Below are 16,761 nucleotides of genomic sequence, written 5' to 3'. Positions count from 1 at the left end.
TTAATTCCAAGCCCATGGTTCAAAATCAATGCAAGCCGGTGGACTAAATGTTCACGTCAGGGAGAAAAAGATTAGGATACAGCAGTAGCTATAAAAATGCACAGTAAAAGCTTGCACAGTGTAAGCTTTGTCCTTCCCATAAAGCATTGCAGATCACAAAGCTCCCAGGGGAATTCATTCAACATGCACAGAAATAAACAGATAGACGCAAAGCTAAAACGCCAGTGTTGAGTCTTTATTGAACTTCCATGGTACAGAAAGACCACATTTCTACAGGAATGCTACTAAAAATCACAATACTGGATATCTGGAGGATAGCACGAGCCACGCATGATGCCACCAGCACTATGTCTGTCTGTAGTGTAAATGTGTGTGTGTGTGTGTGTGGGGGGGGTTTCATGTCTCAAAGCTGCTTAGAAAAGTTGCCAAACACAAACTGACATTTGGCTCTGAAAGATTCCATAAGACATCACTCACTGATAGATAAAATAGACATTTATAAATAATAGATTTGAAGCTACTCTCACAGGTTTTCTTACTGTACACATGCAGATTCATTGGAGAGACAGAAATGATGCTCCTTGATGTCCTACTTTCCTTTAGTGCTCCCAAGACAGTTGATATACAGTGACTTGAAACATGATATGAGGAAAATGATGGCGTTTTGTTTTCCGGGATTGGGATACTTGGCTGTCAGGTAAAAAAAAAAAAAAAAAAAAAAAAACTTGTAGTGGTATCATCAGTCCTTTGATCACGCGTACAGTTCAGAGATGCTCATTTCCATGATGACATAAATCTATCTTTGTTGTTCACCATCCAAAACCTTTGGGAATCATTGATTTCAACAGGAATGCCTCTTCTATCCATTCCTGCTCTGAATATTTTCTCTCCACCACTGGAAAAATCTATGCTTAACACACCTCTAACACAGTCCAGCAGGAACAGAGGGTGCTCACAAAGAGGTGAACATCAGCCAGATAATTAAAAAAACAAATCATGAGGAAAAACTGAAACAAAACTACACTCCTCTACACACCGCATAGGAAAAAGCAACACTATTTGCATTTTCGGCACCCAAAGCAGGGAATAAACAGCAGTTTTTGGAGCGTGACATGTTAAACACATTGCCTGTTGGCTACAGCTGTGCCAAACAGCTTTGTGAAATACCCCGTTCAGTGTTTGGAGATGCTGAGAATGCCTTTTAACCATTTAAAAACCAGATACAAGCCTGCTAAATTGAACTGAATTTGAGTGTCATGTAATGAAAGAACCGTCTGCTAGATTAGAATGAAAACTGAACAGCTTCATATGTGCAGCTGAATCACTGGAAACAGCTGTGGAAGCACAGGTAGGGCATTTCAGGGGTAATGGGATGTTGCAGATCTGTTAAACTGCTTGTTTGTGAATTAGTCATGGCGGGTCGGAGCGCAGAGCAGTTGGTTGGCTTGGCAGAGCTCGGGGCCATACAGGGGATGGAAAACAGGGAGCAGGTTACAGTGACGCAGAACCGCATAAAAGAAATGTATACCAAGCACAGAGGAGGAAAAGAAGGAGGGAGCAGCAGGGAGATGTGTTTGGGTTTTTTAGACCTCAGGGAAGCCAAGGACTTTTGTTATGGTTGGATACCTGGGACCCCTGGATTCGCTTCACAGGCACAGCCTCTGGTCGTGTTGATGTTCCTCCTCAGGCCCCGTAGAAATGTTTACCATATGGAAAAATAGTTACCTCAGAGGTTCACGACTGGGATCCTGACACAGCAAGAGAAAACAGAGAAGAAGAGTGAGAGAGATAGAAATAATAAGACAAAAAAGAGGAGGAGGAGGAGGGGAGGGTTGTGGGAAGCTTTGGGACTTCTGATGATGGGAGGAAAGACAGAAAGGGAGAGGTGAAGTGGAGCAGCGAGTCCTGAAGCTGGAAAAGTGGTGTACACGCAAACGGAAAGCTGCATCACAGGGGACTGAGGGCGGCGGGGGGAAGAGACGGAAGAGAAGGAGGTAGAAGTGGAAGGTGGAGGAAAAGCTGATGGGGGGGAGGAAGTGAGAGGGAGCACTGGAGTACAGCACTATAATTATCCTGATTGAGATTAACTTTAAATACCCTCGAATAAAAGCATCATTTCATGGACGGCGACTGGGCCCACTATGACTCATCTGTAGAGGGGGTTTAAAACACTGATACATCTTACAACACTCCAGGCCTGAATACTCCTCAGAGAATAGCACTACTGTTCATTTATACTCCATGTACATCCTTATAATGCAAAAGAGGTAATAAGGCTTCTTCACACACTCACACATAAAAAAACAAACTTCGGTAACACTTCACTTGAAGGTATCTACATAAGAGTGACATGACACTGTCATGAACACATGACACTGTCATAACACAGTCATGACACATGAACCCTAACTCTAACCCTAACCCTAACTTGTCATGACAAAAACCGAATGATTTGACTTGTTTATAATGTTTATGACACGTTCATGACAGTGTCATGTCACTCTTATGTAGATACCTTCAAACAACTTCAATCCAGAGGTGCACACATGCAAAATCAGACTCATAGACTTAGACACACACACTCAAGGCTGTGCACAACTGGTGAGGCGACTCATTACCTCTCCCTGTCGGTGAAAGAGGCGGAGGTGCTGTGCAACGTCTGCCGGCTGTCCTCCGAAGCAAGGGAACGAGGGAGAGCGAGGGAGAGTGGGGGGGCCACGCCACGGGAAAGCGGGGGTGGATGCTGGGAACAGCTGTGATCGTAACTGGGAGAGAAGGATAGTGACACAGATAGATGGAGAGAGAGAGAGGAGAAAGGATGAAAGGAGGCAAGACAATGAAAGGGATAGAGAGGGATGAAGAGTGAGCAAAGGAGGGGTTGGTGGAGTAGGGAGTCAGACAAGAGGAAAAAAGAAAGATACAGACGGAGGGATGGGAAAAGATGGGAATTAAGGAAAAAAAGAGACCAAGAAGAAGAGGGACAGGAATAGAAACAGAGATGAAAGGACTCAAAGAAAGTTTGAGTTTGAGAGAGACAGATAACAGTAAAAGAAGGTGAGAGAGGAAGAAACAGTGCAGGAAATGATAGAGAGGGGTGAAATTAAGGGCGATAGACAGAGACACAGATGATGAGAAACAGCAGAGTAAAGAGAAAAGACAGAGGGGGGAGATACAGAGAAACAAAGTCAGAGAGCATCAAGAACAGCCGAGCCATTTAGCATCAGCGAAAACATTACTCTGCCACTGTGAGAGAGAATTAGTGCACTCATCGGACTCATTAAAACGCTGTCAGGGGAGAGAGGGAGGCAGAGTGAGAAATGGGTGAAGGAGACAGGCACTGTGGGACGGGGGAAAGAGGGAGTCAGAGGGGTGAGGTGCGAAGGATGCAACAAGGCAAAGAAATGGACAGAGGGGTGATGCATCACAGAGGTTGCGTGCCATTGTTTTCGTAAGGAGGGTGAAGACACAGTCGAGAGTCACAGGTTCAGGCTCTTAGAGGCAAAAAATCAGCCATAAAAGCCATCCTGCACCCTCATCTTCCTTCAGTAACACCTGTCCTCTTCTGGCTGACTTTTCTCTCTCTCTCCACATTCACACACAAACATCGTCACGCTTGATAACATTAGCCACACTAACGATTTTAGGGCTGGGAAAATCACTGAGCACATATGCCGCTCTTCTATAATCATAATGAACTGGACGGTGGCCAATTTCCACTATAGGCTATCATTTCAGTCCATCTGTATACCCCCCTCCCGCTCATAGCACGGCACTCTCTCCATCTAACACATGGCGTTATTTACACATTTATGACACTGAAGCACGAGCCAGTCTATAGAAATGGGCTGCTGCCATGTCTTCAGCCTTGAATCTCAGCTATTCTCATTTTTGTAAGGCTACTTTGGATCCACCAGCAGTGTGGGTTTTCCTCCCTGGCGGGGACCGGTGGAGTAAGTTATCGGAACAACAACGAAGGCCAGTCTCAGCAACAGAGAGAAAAGAGGGTTTTATCGTGTATCCGCTCAAGCTGGAGGATTATCTGTGGATCAGCAGTCGGACTGGCGGTGCTGGGAGAGATAGGAGACTGGTGAGGGAGATAAGAGGAGTACCAGCTGTGCAAAGACCGGCAGTATTAGAGCAATGCAATGATGATAACTGGAAGTAAGCGAAGAACCTGAAGGAAGAAGGGGAACATAGGTATTCAGAGAAAGAAAAAGAGAAAAACCTGGGAGGTGAATGGAAAAGAGGCCCAAGTAAGAGGAGAAAGGGAGGGTTGGAGAGAGAGTGAGGGGAGATAATGTAAGAGTGTGGGAGCAAAACTGAGATTAAGAGAGAGTATGAAAAATAGATATGAAGGAGAATAAATTATACAGATCCAGGCAATGAAATGAAAAGTTATGATATAATAGAAATGTGGGTAAGATGAGCAGATAAGAGAATTAGAGTAAGGAGGAGGAGAGTAAAAGTATAAATGGGTGAGAAAAAAATGTGCGAGATGCAGAAAGAGAAGGAAAGAGGGGTCCCAGCGGTCAAATAAACTAGGCGTTATTGGTTTGATCAGCAAAGCGTGGAAATGTTCCAATACATCACATAGATGACTCCTCATTTCCACCTAATGGCCATGTGTGCAGCAAGCACTTCCTACGAGGCCTGAAAACATAACGTATCACATACAGAACCCCCACCTTGTGTTAACATGCACTGAGAGGTTTAATGGCCGGTGGGCTGTTAAAGCACATTGACATCAGTGAAGCCATGTTATTGCTCAAGCCTGTAAAGCAACAGATCTGTTTTTGCTTCCAGTTCCATCCTATTGGTTATAGTCAATGTTTAATTATTGCAACTCTAATGGCATTAAATGACACATCTGTGCCAACTGTGACTTTCAGGAGCACAAGTGTTGTTAATAAAGTCATTAGAATTTAATTACTCAGCTCTCACTTTAGGAAGGAATACATAGTAGAGATAGACCAATTATCGGCCCTGGCTGATTATCGAGCCATATTTTTGGCAGTTTGCAGATGATCTGTATCGGCGTTTTATTTGCCTGATAACTGATTAATTAATTAAAAAGTGTGCTACTTTGGCTCTGCTACAGCTCTGTGTCTGTCCCTGTGCTTGGGTTCCACTCACCACTGAGTCTAACTTAATGTCGCACAACACTATCTGACTATCTTTTACTGTGTATTATGTTGAAAGTTCCTAATTTATTTAATAATTGCTTTAGCATTTACTGTAAAAAAGTTGTTTGTAACATTCCAAAATCTTAATTTTGACTTTTTTTTTGCTTTCTTGCCTTTTGATTTAGATTTTCACTGTAAATGCACATTGGTTCCAAATATCGGTTATCGGTTTCATTAACTAATAATAATTGGTATCGGCCTTAAAAAAAAACAGTATCGGTCAATCCCTAATACATAGAGACATTACGTAATCATGAACAGGCACACAGACATGACAGACGGACCAATATGCACATGCAAACACATCTGCAACTATCAGGGTGTCATCTTCATAAATCCCTTCACATCTAGTACAATCCACCAATTTTCATCTTGATCCATCAGTGGGTAGAAAAAGGGGAAGTCTCTAGTTTTCAGTACAAAATAGCAAATTCTTGACTCCTTCAGTCCCATTCTTCAAAGCACAGTATACTCCAATCTCTTAACGCAGCACAGCCCTAGCTAATAAAGATATGTCTGTGAGTTCCTCTTCAGTGTTTGGATATGTCTACGGATTATAACCAAGTCAACAAAAGGGTGATTAGTCCCTCTAAGATTGCTAAGATTACTAAAGAAGCACAATTATCCAGCAAATGACGCGATAAAAAGACAATTAGACTGAAGTGTGAACAAAGAATCCCAATGCTGTGTACCAGAGATAGTTTTCTTGTGCTTTCCTATCTTGATAATCATCTCATGCATCTCAGATTGGAAACTTCTGTTCTAAGTAAATCTACAACTCAGTACCTCAGTACATCCCTGCTTTAACTGAGGCACGTTATTCTAGGAATCAACTTTCTCGGAGCAAATGTAATCCAGGTGGTCTACACAATGCGTTCAGACAAAGCACCTCATTTGACCTCAAACTCTCAGTCTTAAAGAGCCCAATTTAGAAATCAAAATGCTGTCATATTAAGGGAGGCATCTTGTATTAAAGCTCAAACTGGTCTGCACCTGGCTGTGTGTGTTCTTAAAATGATAAATAGTCTTATCCACAACCTTTAGCATAAAAAACCCTTTGAATCAGGAGAACTAGTACTGTCCTCCTGCTGTGGGATAGGTGTTCAGCTCATTCAGGGAAAGTTTGCTAATCCTTGCTCTTATTCAGCAATGCCCACTTCACATTTATGTGGCCATACACACAGACACACACACACACACACACACACACACACACACAATATTTTAAAGGAGAGAGTTTAGGTTCCTACCAGAGTTTGGCTGTAATAACGACTGCCGTCAGGATGAGCAGCGAGGAGATGGTCACTGTGACGTAGAACTGAGGGTCCACTGTAACACACACATACACACACACACACACTCGTGCAATTACTTATCTCAGACCATGACCATGTATAATTTGTATCCAGAACAAAAGAAGAAATCAATGAAGCCAGCTGAAACATGAAATTGGATGTGCGAGACGCTGGCCTCCAACTATAACACTAATCCGATGACGTCTTCTCTGTATCTTGCGTTCTGACAGCGGCCAATTCCTCACTGTGAGTGATGAGAACTTTATTAGGCATTCCCCGCCACAGACACAGCCGGCTGCACACAACAGCCTTCACCCTGGTGACAGCTAATTCCCTGGAGGACTTGTGGTATGTGTGTGTGTTCACATGGACTGCGTCTCGTGGCCACCTTTATTTAGAAATCCTTTATGTGCATCTCCTGAAGCCCACCTTCCTCAGGCTCTGTCTCCTCCGCTTCCGTGCCTCCATCCTCGACTCCCTCCTGGTCCTTAGACTCCAGCGGCACGTCCTCTCGGGGCTGCATGCTTGCAGACCAGTCTGACTTGGCGGTGCTGGCCTCCTGCTGGTTACCATGCTGGTGCAGGGGGTCAGTTTCCTGGCTGGAAAGGAAATGGTAGGTCTCATCCTCCAGAGGCTGTGTGGGACCCCAGACTACCGCCCACAGAGGGGTGGGTGTGACCTGGGCTGTAACGGACAGCTGGACAGACAGGGCGTCCACCTGCTCCTCGCCCTCACTGTCGTCACGGTTACAGGTGGAAGGCTGTGTCACCAGAGCAACCAGGAGAAGGCAGACAAGGCAGCGGAGGGCAGTCAGTCGTGCGACAGGAGAGATGGAGCTGGAAGAGAAGTGGAGGAGAAAGAATGAGAGGTGGTGGAGTGACAGAGAAGTTATCTGAGAAAATGTATTGTCCCCAAGCATTCTGCACGACCTCATCAGCTCAGAAATTGAATCTTATACCAGCCATCACTCAAAATGACATTTAATGCATCTGCACCCTATACATCCCTCCTTCACCTTCGTTAGTATCCACCTTACCATCTCTCCATCGCTTCGCTCTGTTCACTGAGACTCCGCTCCTCCGATCATCTCTCTCTGTAAGATAGGACAGAGGGGCAAGAGAGGGATAGAGAGGGAGAGAAAGGGGGAGGGTCCAGCTTTTTGCTTCTTTTATGTTGCCGGATAAAACCATGTTAACTAGACACCAGGAAGAGTATTGGCAGAAAACAGAAACTGTCATCTTTATAAAAAAAAAAAAATTAAAAAACATACACACACAGACTCCCCTGGGCTTTTAAATGTAACGCTCAATTATGCGCCACGTTTATACAGTATCCACATCTGCATTCAAAAACACCCAGAAGTACATACTCATTGTCTGTTCTGCACTCTCACACACATTTACAGTGCACACACCTGAGCACAGCACATTAATCATCATTAGAAGCATCATGCATTGAGCCAATACTCTATATGGCACTTTGAGCAAAGAGAGGTAACTTCCTTTCCACAACTGCTGCCTAAATGCCACAGAAATGTCACTTAGAGACACACGAGCACACCGGGAGACGGACACGGACACAAACACACACACACACACACACACACACACACACATCAGTTATCATGCTTACCTCTGGCAGTGGAGAGAGGGAATGAGAGAGAAAGGGGGAGATACAGAGAGCAAGTGAGAAAAAAAGCATTGGTTGCCTTAGCGACTGAGACATGTAGACTCTGCTAGAGTAAGAGAGGGGAGAGAGAGCGATGTAGGGAGGGCAGGAGACTGTAGGAAAGAGATTTAAATGCTAATTATGTGTTTGTTTTTTTTTTAAAACTGGTTCAATTAAATGGAGGCAAAGGAAAAGAAATGAATTTGACAAGGCAAACAGAAATGATACTGAGGACAACATTGGTAAGCTCATTTTAGAGGCAGGAGGTTAAAAAAAACTCTTCAATTATATTTACAAAAACAGGCAAGGACACCCCAGAGACAGAAATACAGAAAGCAAGAGGAGGGAGGGAACGAGGGGAATAAAGATGGAATAAAATTTAATTTGCATTCATTTACACAGGTTGCGCCAGCAGAGCAGGGCGATAAACTGGTGTTTGAAGAAGAGGCAGGGTCAGATTGAAATAAAAAAAGAGACAACAAGAGATGCCAATTTGGAGGTAAGAGTCACAGGGTGACAGTTTTATTGTGTGTGGAAATATTTACATGTAAACAATCTGCCTATCACTCACATATACACACTCACTCCCTGTCTTCATCCATACGCTCCCCCCGCCGACACTGACACTCAGTCTGTCACACTTCACTCCCCTGCACCTTCCTTCGCTGTCACTACGCTCCCTCTCTCTCTCATTTCCTCTTCATGGCTGCAGGCCGTGGTGTCCTCAGCATGAGAAACCAGCACTCACTGGAGAATGCAGCGCAACCACGAGCTGGACCCTCCATCCTCCGCAATGTCTTTTCCTTCAGCGTTGTCATCATCATCCTCGTAATCTAAATTTGATAAGGAGGTCATGAGGATTCGTCACGACATGCATCATCTAAAATTAACATGATAGTGAAGTCTGCAATTCCATGGTTACTCATTGAGCACGCCAGTCAGTAAATGAAGACATGAAAACGTGTGAAATGCAGTGTGTGTCTGTACCATCAGTCTCCTCGTCATCTTCTGTGTCCCCCTCTGATTCCAGCAAACAGGACTCCAACCGACTGTCTCGCTTCACTGTGACATCACCCCTTCAACATTCACACTCACATTAATTAAACACCTAATATCAATAGTGTGTGTCAAAATCAGTTATATTCATTAGCACCTTATAAATCCCAGTAAAGCTTTAGAATTAGCAGTGCAGTTAGCCTTGGAAAAATATGCAAATAAGAAATTTCGTTGAGTAGTTCAGACTAAAATCTTTTTTTATCCGAGTAGTGTTGACATGTATTGAGCCTACCTCTGCTTCCCAGAACTGGGGAGCTGCTCCCATACGATGAGGTCGTGACCTCCAGTGACCCACCGGTGGTCTCCGCTTCCTGTGGCCCACGCTGTAAAGCAGAGGATTCTGGGAGCATCGGGCCAGGAGAGAGAGGCCAGGTACTGACACTGAGGCAGAGAGAATACTAGAGGGAGGAGAGGGAGATAAAGGGAATGGAGGTCAACAGAGGAAAACAAAGTGCTTTCGATTTTGTCTTAAGTCATTATTGTGCCTTCACTCTCTCATAGTGGAGCGAGTTACTTCTGGTTGCACATGGTTTACTCTGCGACTCACAATTTAGCGAGCTCTCTCCATTCGCCAGATCATAGCAGGAGCCAATTAGGAGGCCTCCTGTCTGGTGAACACAATCTGTTACCCCGGTGATGCTGTTGTGATTGGTCAGTCTGGACATGGTTCCTGTGATAATTGGACAGATGTTAGGTGGAAAGATTATGCAAATGTTCCTTCATCTACCTTGCTTTTTCAATCATCCTGAAAGAAAGAAAGAAAGACAGTGAGACAGACAAATAGATAGAAAGACAGACAGACAGACACACAAACACACAGACACACAGACACACAGACACATTTTATTCCAGGGCTTACCGGTCCTCCAGTGCAGGATCTTGAGCCAGGCTCGACCGTAAGACAGGAACACTCTGTCTCCCCTCGGGCTGAGGGTCAGACGCCCGCCCGACCCCCCTCCACAGCCTGTCACCTGTTCGCCCCAGTGGTGCAGCAGCCGCAGGGGGTCTCGATCTGAACACCGGTTCTCCCACACAGACACCCCTCCCTCTGCCGAGCCGCTGAACACCAGCGGACCCTGAGACTGTGGAGGGCACAGGAGACACGGTTGTCATGGTGATCTGAGTCTTTACCCAGTGCGTGTGTGTGCGTGAGTGTGAGTGTGAGTGTGTGTGTGTGTGTGTGTGAGAGAGAGAGAGATCGATACACATAAAAAGGGAAAGAGTGTGTATGTATGTTTGTGTAAATGGAAAAGAAGTGTGTGTGAACAGTTTCAAAATGTACATTTCTGAGCCGCTGTTGGTTTTAAATGGATTGTGTGCTTTGCATGATAAACAACAAAGAGGATGACAATGATGTGCTACGCTTTAATGCTTTAGGCATATTTTGATGATTGCAAATTGAAACAAAAATGTGCATATGTAGCTCTGGATTTCAATATTCATAAAAAGCCTTTTTGCTCCAAATTTGTACAGTATGCTTTCTAAAAATGGGGAGCTAAACGACTTACATCTCAATAAATATCTTTGATATGTTTGAAAGCAATAAACAAGGAAAGCTTCTGTGAGGATAAGAGCGAGAAATAAAGCTGTTTGATTTCCTGAGGAGGGGCTTTTTCACAAATTAATAATCAAGAGTTCTAAAACTACTTTGGACAGCTTCTACAGAGAGAGAAACAGTTTTTTTGTATCAGCCTTTAAAAATAGGCTGAACGTGAAAACAACTTGAGCATCTTCAGTGTGAACATAACATGATAAAAAGCGAGAGAGCACATCACGGAACGTAGGTGAGTGACCCACGCACCTGGATGGAGGTGACTGCCTCCTGGTGAGCATTGATTGACTGGCAGTTTTCAAAAGTTTGCCAGGTCCAGGCTTGAACTTTCCCCCCGTCTGAGGGGTGACAGAGGGTGAGGTTAACATGTGCTGACAGGCGGCTGGCAGTCATTATTGTTGGTCACGGTCGACCCACCTGAGCCTGACTGCATAATCTGCGCGCTACCATTTCTCTGATTCAGCCTAATAGCCCTGCGCTACACTTACTAACTCGCTGGCAGATGACGCCTACATATTAGCAAAGATGTACAGAAATAGATGTAAGATACAAATATGACATAATGCCACTATGTCAAACTCCAACTATTGTGTTCACTTCACTGTGTCACTAGCTCTTATTTTTCCACACAAAAACACACCTGATCCAGTGATGAAGTAGCCCTCTTCCTCTGGCAAAAAGCAGAGTGCAGTCACAGCGTTGAACGTGTAGATAGACTTAACACACTGCCCTGGAGGTAACAGGAAAATACTAATTTAATTGACAGGACACAGACCACCAGTCACACAGGCATACATTGATTACGATGTACACACACAGAGACACGTTTCCCAGACAACAGAGGCCCTGAGGCTCTGTCTACCTTAATATAGTATGTATATATGTATATATATACTGTATGTGTATGTGTGTGTGTGTGTGTGTGTGTGTTTGTGTGGTTAAGCGTACCAATGCTCAAGGCCCAGATCTTCACATAGCAGTCTGCCGAGCCACTCAAAATAAACCTCTCCTTGTCGGACAAAGACAGGGACCGGGCTGGCGAGAGGGCAAACACAGACAGAAGAGCGGGAGGGGACAAGAGAGGAGGAGGAGGAGGAGGAGGAGGAGGAGGAGGAGGAGGAGGAAGAGGAGGAGGAAGGAATGGGGATCAGAAAAAGAGAGACAGAAAAGGACAAAAAGATTAAGCTGAGAGGAAGCTGTAAATAAGTGATGATGTACAAAAAGGGGACAGATTGCAAGAAAGAGGCAAAGAGAGAATAGGCATGATTTAAAAAAAGAAACTAATAATTAGTCTATGAACACTGTGTGACTATTAGTTTGACTGAGCTGCGTAATCTATGTGCTGCACTTCTCGATTTGGTATTTTTGGTGGGGAAGCAGGTGGGGAGGGAGTGTAGGAGGCGAGCCAGAGAGGGAGTTGGAGTTCAAGTGATGGAAGGCTGCCTGCTACAGACAGAGAGAACTCTCTAAAGTGCCTACTGAGGTTATCTCTCGCTGGGGTTGATCTGATGAACTGCTCCTATAATTACCAGACAGCAGGACACAGGCATTACTCAGCTGTAGTATGTAAGGATGTGGATGTGTGTGTGTGTGCAACCGTGTGTGTCCTCACCCAGCCTCCTGCAGTACTCAGGGGGAGGCGCAGACAGACAGGTGACTCCACCAGCGTGACCCCCCAGGTTCTTGTGCTCCGTTGCTGTGGGAACGTGCCACACCTTCACCGTCGTATCTCGGCTTAGAAGAGGAAGATGGATGGAGCGAGAAAGCGAGGACGCAGAAGGGTAGAAAGTGAGTTAGAGAGTGAGAGAAGGTAAAAACAAGCAAAGTTAAAAGGCGTTCGACATAAATCGCGAGAGATTTGCACCGAGCCATCTCGGCAGGGGGAAGAAAAACAAATATGTCAGACAGCGAGGGAGAGAGCGGGAGCATATTAAGTGATAAATTAGGTGAAATGTTCACTTTGCACATCCATTATGCAAATAGGATCTTCTTTCCTGCTTTACCTTCCAGAAACCACCAGGTTGTCAACAGCAACCACACAGGTGACGATGTCATTGTGACCCTCCAACAGCCGCAAGCGAAACTTTGCTTTCTCCCAAGACGATTTGAGGGATGCAAATTCAGCCTCTGTAAAAGGAAATGATTTGTCCAATTAGCGATGTTGACTCATCAGCACCCCAGCTTGTTAATCTATACACTTCTTCAATATGGATTAGTCTGCCACCACGAAACATGGGGCTTATTTAGCTCCAAGGATGCAAAACGTGGGTCCTGTCTTCAGGGAAGCAAATGCAGCCTGTTGGTTTACTGGCAGCCACGAGCTTGTTGGAACTCCCTGTGGCATACATGTATAATCTGATTTAAGATGTTAACGACAAAATAAGGGCACTGCATTGTGCTTTCAACTGCCTGCGATAAACTGTAATAAGAATTTACTCAATTAATCAGACCTTCCTGTCGAAGTTGCTGATCTGTGTCAAAGTCAGAGCAGCCTCCTGACACGTCTCGGCAGTGATCGGACACCTTGGCCGGCTCTTTCCTTTCCTGCTGTCTGCCTATCCGTGCTCCCCCTCCTGTTTCCCTCTGCCTGGCAGCCGGCACTGGCGTTGCTTGAGCTTTGGACTTCTCTTCTCCCTTAAGGATCTTGGAGGCTGGAGGCGTTTGTGATGGAAGGGCCTCAGGGGCATCCTCCCTGTGCCAGTGCAGAAAAGCGAAAGCTGAATGAATAACCAAGATGCAAGCAGCACACAGCATCCTCTGTGACAGGGAGCATACCTGTAGAGCTTCTCCAAGTCCCACACAAACACAAACAGTACTTCTTAATGAGCTCCTAGTCTGTGTATTAGAAAGAGTGTTTCATTCAATTTGATTTTTTTGTTGTTGAATATCCACACGTTGATTTCAATTATCTGCCCTGAGGGGCTTCAATAGGATGGATGGCATCCCTGAATGATGTTTACATGACACATTATCAAAAGTGGAAAGCGTGACAGTATTTGACCTCCAGTGTGTTTAGACAGACATACAAAAAAGATCAAAGGCTTCAAAATGAATGTTGTTGCTTTTGAAGAATTATGATTTTCTCCATCTGCCCTCTCTTGTTGGAACCTCTCCCTCACTTCCTTACACTTGTCTTTTCATCTTCTCCTTTTTTCCGTCTCCCACAATCTCCAGAGTTTGCTGCGGGCCAGAAAGCTGCAGCTGAAGCTCAGCCAATCTGGAACGCAGCTCCGCCTTCCTGGAGATCTGAGAGGGAAGAAGGCACGAGATTGGTTGTAAACCAAGCCAGTAAATCGACAAGTTGTTTATATGCACAACCAATATACTCCGCCTGTCTTGATTTATTAGACTGCAACTGGCAATGCGCATCGTACTCCTGTCTGATTGTGAGATATGAAAGATGCATGAATGAGTGAATCAGACCTGTCAACTTGTGACTGAAAGTGGCTGTTTCCTGTGTTAAAGGAGCACTCCACCAGTTTTACACATAAATGTCTACTTCTTTAATTGAGAAAATATTTATATGATATCTTTTGTGGCTCTGGTGGCGCTTTGTTACATCTGAGACAATAACCCCTGATGATGTAATAGTGATCTCATCAGGCTTGTCTCTGCTTGGGCTTGGAGATGACAATTTCTTTTACAGAAAGTGGGGGCATGTTGTTTCAAAGTATTTGGGCAATTTTAGGCAGGGGGGGTATAACAAGACAGAATTGTGTGATTGAACATTGTGGGCAATGTAGGATCCAATGTTTGACACTTATTGGAGACTACAGTTGAAGTCTGAATGTCTGCTTCTTCTATTTTGACCATAAAAAATAAATAACAAACTCATTTGATATTAAAAGCCCTGGATTTGAAAAGAAATACTGAAGTAAAAGTATCAAAAGCGGAAGTACTCTTTGGCAGCAGTATAACCCTTGTTATTGATTAATTGATGCACATCTGTGTAAGCAGCATTTTAATTATGTAACTCTTCTGGTTTAATCTGGCCTAATTATAGTAGCTATATTCTACACTGTGTAGGGTAGTTTAATCTTGAACAATAAATCATATTTTAAAAGATGTATTGTATATTTTCTATGTAAAACTTCAGTTTGAAAAGCAACAAGTAACCTTATCTGTCAAATAAATGTATTGAAGTAAAAAGTAAAATATTTCCCACTATGAAGTAGCATAAAATGGAAATACGTAATACTGCAAACCTGTAATCTTGAAGATATTTATTCAAATAAATGTCTGTTAAGTCACTATCTATTGCTGAAGGAGATAATACAATGGTGATTGAGCATATGGCTCACAGATTAAAGTATAACGATATTTATATGCAGTATTACGAACAATTCCATTTTTTACTCAAATACAAATTCTAAATCAACCAGAACTGAAATCTTAACAATTGCCACTTTAAGTACTTAGGTAGTTACGTTCTACTATTTTTACACGTGATAAGTAAATAAATCCATTAACTTTTTCCCAAAGTGTGTGTTACTTATATGAGATTATTCATTGTAAATACTGTGTAATATATTTTTTAAAGGGAATTTATTTTGTTATTTCTGTTTTACAATCATTTTCTGTTTAGCTGTTTCATCATACACTATAAGCTCACACAAGGAAATGCAACTTAATCATGGGTACCAGTAACCTTCACCATCACTGGTACCAGTAACCTTCACCATCACTACCGAATAATATTCAGCTGCAGATGTGTGCAACAACACAATTTATTTTATGTTTCCAATTAGGGGATTAGAGTAAGGAGGGGCAGTGCAGTACAGAAAAAAACACTGTTGTAGGGCATGACCATAACTTACAGAATTCAGATTCTGCCCTTTAACATACCGAGGCTCTCCTAAAGTTCCTGATCATTATTTTTCTAATGCACTCTGCTCAACGTGAAACCTTCTGATCTCCAAAATTCCTAGGGTGAAAGCTGTCAAATTATTCATTTCCACCATTATCATTAATTCATGTTAATCACATATTTTCTTCTTTATGATATCCCAACTTTAAGATACCTTACTTCATAACTTTGTAGCATCACAGAACACCATTAAAACAATCTTTGTACAACCATGTGAGCTTGGCTACTGTGTTATGTGTATGATGTGTAATATTTAATGGTGTATTTTAATGATGTATAAATAAGCAGCTCTACTCTACTGAATTTTTCAACCTGTGTCAGCTGGTGAAGATGGATATGTTCTAATGTTTTTATTTTGACTGAATCTGTGTCTGTGCTTTAGTGAAATCTGCAGTCATAACCTGTTGTTACACCTGAAGGGAATCTATTCAGGATTGGCAAAAGTCACACAGATTACACACACAATTAACATTGGGACAAAAAGGCAGATGGAGTGTTTCTGTACCTTGAATCTCTCCTCTGGGGTAAGACTGATTTTTATTTCCAGATTTCCAATCTGTCTCAACTTCTTCTGAAGCTTCCTCACTTCCCCCATTAGAAGCCCTGGCCTTGTCGAAAGCGCCGCGGGTTAACTACACTTTAAACTGCCTAGCTGACTTAGCGTGTCAGAAAGTGTCAAAGACGCAACATATGCCTTTTAATGAAAAGACTGTAGAGGTTTAAATAAATAAAGATGTATCAGAAGGCTCGGAAGTGGGTTGAAGAGACGTGTCGCCGGATGTTGATGACACAGTTGACGTGTATAACTGTCCTTACAGCGACACCATGTGGACGGATAACATATTGCGTTTAAAAAAAAAAGGTTAACAATAAATATAATTATACAGTACATTTACCGTTCTCGGGTTTTCATTTAAGCAGACGTGATTGTGTACGGTTTTATATGTTACATGCAGTTAATTCACAAAACAGTTACACAAAACAAAAGACTGACTAAAAGTCACTCTGTCAACCGGAGGACGAAGGACAGTAACACTGTGCTGCCTTCAAGTGCTATTCCATCAAGTCATATTTTTGTGTCCCCAAATCGAGATTAAGAATAAAAACAAAACTAAACTAAACTAAATCATAATGGTTGTT

At 43.3% G+C, this 16,761-nt stretch overlaps 2 protein-coding genes across 3 annotated transcripts; both read right to left on the bottom strand.

The window, feature by feature from the left end:
• Positions 1-214: 214 nt before the first annotated feature.
• On the bottom strand, positions 215-8,501 carry LOC116049738 (PILR alpha associated neural protein). Of its 2 annotated transcripts, XM_031299693.2 has the most exons (5): positions 7,515-8,501; positions 6,908-7,314; positions 6,434-6,512; positions 2,619-2,765; positions 215-1,748 (listed from the first exon to the last, which is right to left on the bottom strand). In XM_031299693.2, the coding sequence occupies exons 1-5, from the start codon at positions 7,523-7,525 to the stop codon at positions 1,727-1,729; spliced, it is 666 nt and encodes a 221-aa protein (XP_031155553.1). In that variant the 5' UTR covers positions 7,526-8,501; the 3' UTR covers positions 215-1,726. The 2 variants fall into 2 exon arrangements, with proteins under 2 accessions (XP_031155553.1, XP_031155554.1); XM_031299694.2 differs by lacking the exon at positions 2,619-2,765.
• A 137-nt stretch (positions 8,502-8,638) lies between these two features.
• On the bottom strand, positions 8,639-16,458 carry si:ch211-154o6.3 (uncharacterized protein LOC563854 homolog). Its single transcript, XM_031299681.2, has 13 exons — positions 16,127-16,458; positions 13,882-14,000; positions 13,205-13,446; positions 12,758-12,881; positions 12,367-12,488; positions 11,703-11,789; positions 11,395-11,484; positions 11,004-11,092; positions 10,062-10,284; positions 9,750-9,872; positions 9,435-9,600; positions 9,134-9,222; positions 8,639-8,979 (listed from the first exon to the last, which is right to left on the bottom strand). Exons 1-13 carry the CDS (start codon positions 16,214-16,216, stop codon positions 8,891-8,893), a joined length of 1,653 nt encoding a protein of 550 aa, XP_031155541.1. The 5' UTR covers positions 16,217-16,458; the 3' UTR covers positions 8,639-8,890.
• Between the last annotated feature and the right edge of the window lie 303 nt (positions 16,459-16,761).

This window comes from Sander lucioperca, chromosome 10, assembly GCF_008315115.2.
Source record: "Sander lucioperca isolate FBNREF2018 chromosome 10, SLUC_FBN_1.2, whole genome shotgun sequence".
Classification (NCBI taxonomy): Eukaryota; Metazoa; Chordata; class Actinopteri; order Perciformes; family Percidae; genus Sander; species Sander lucioperca.
This window is presented reverse-complemented; position numbering and strand designations above follow the sequence as displayed.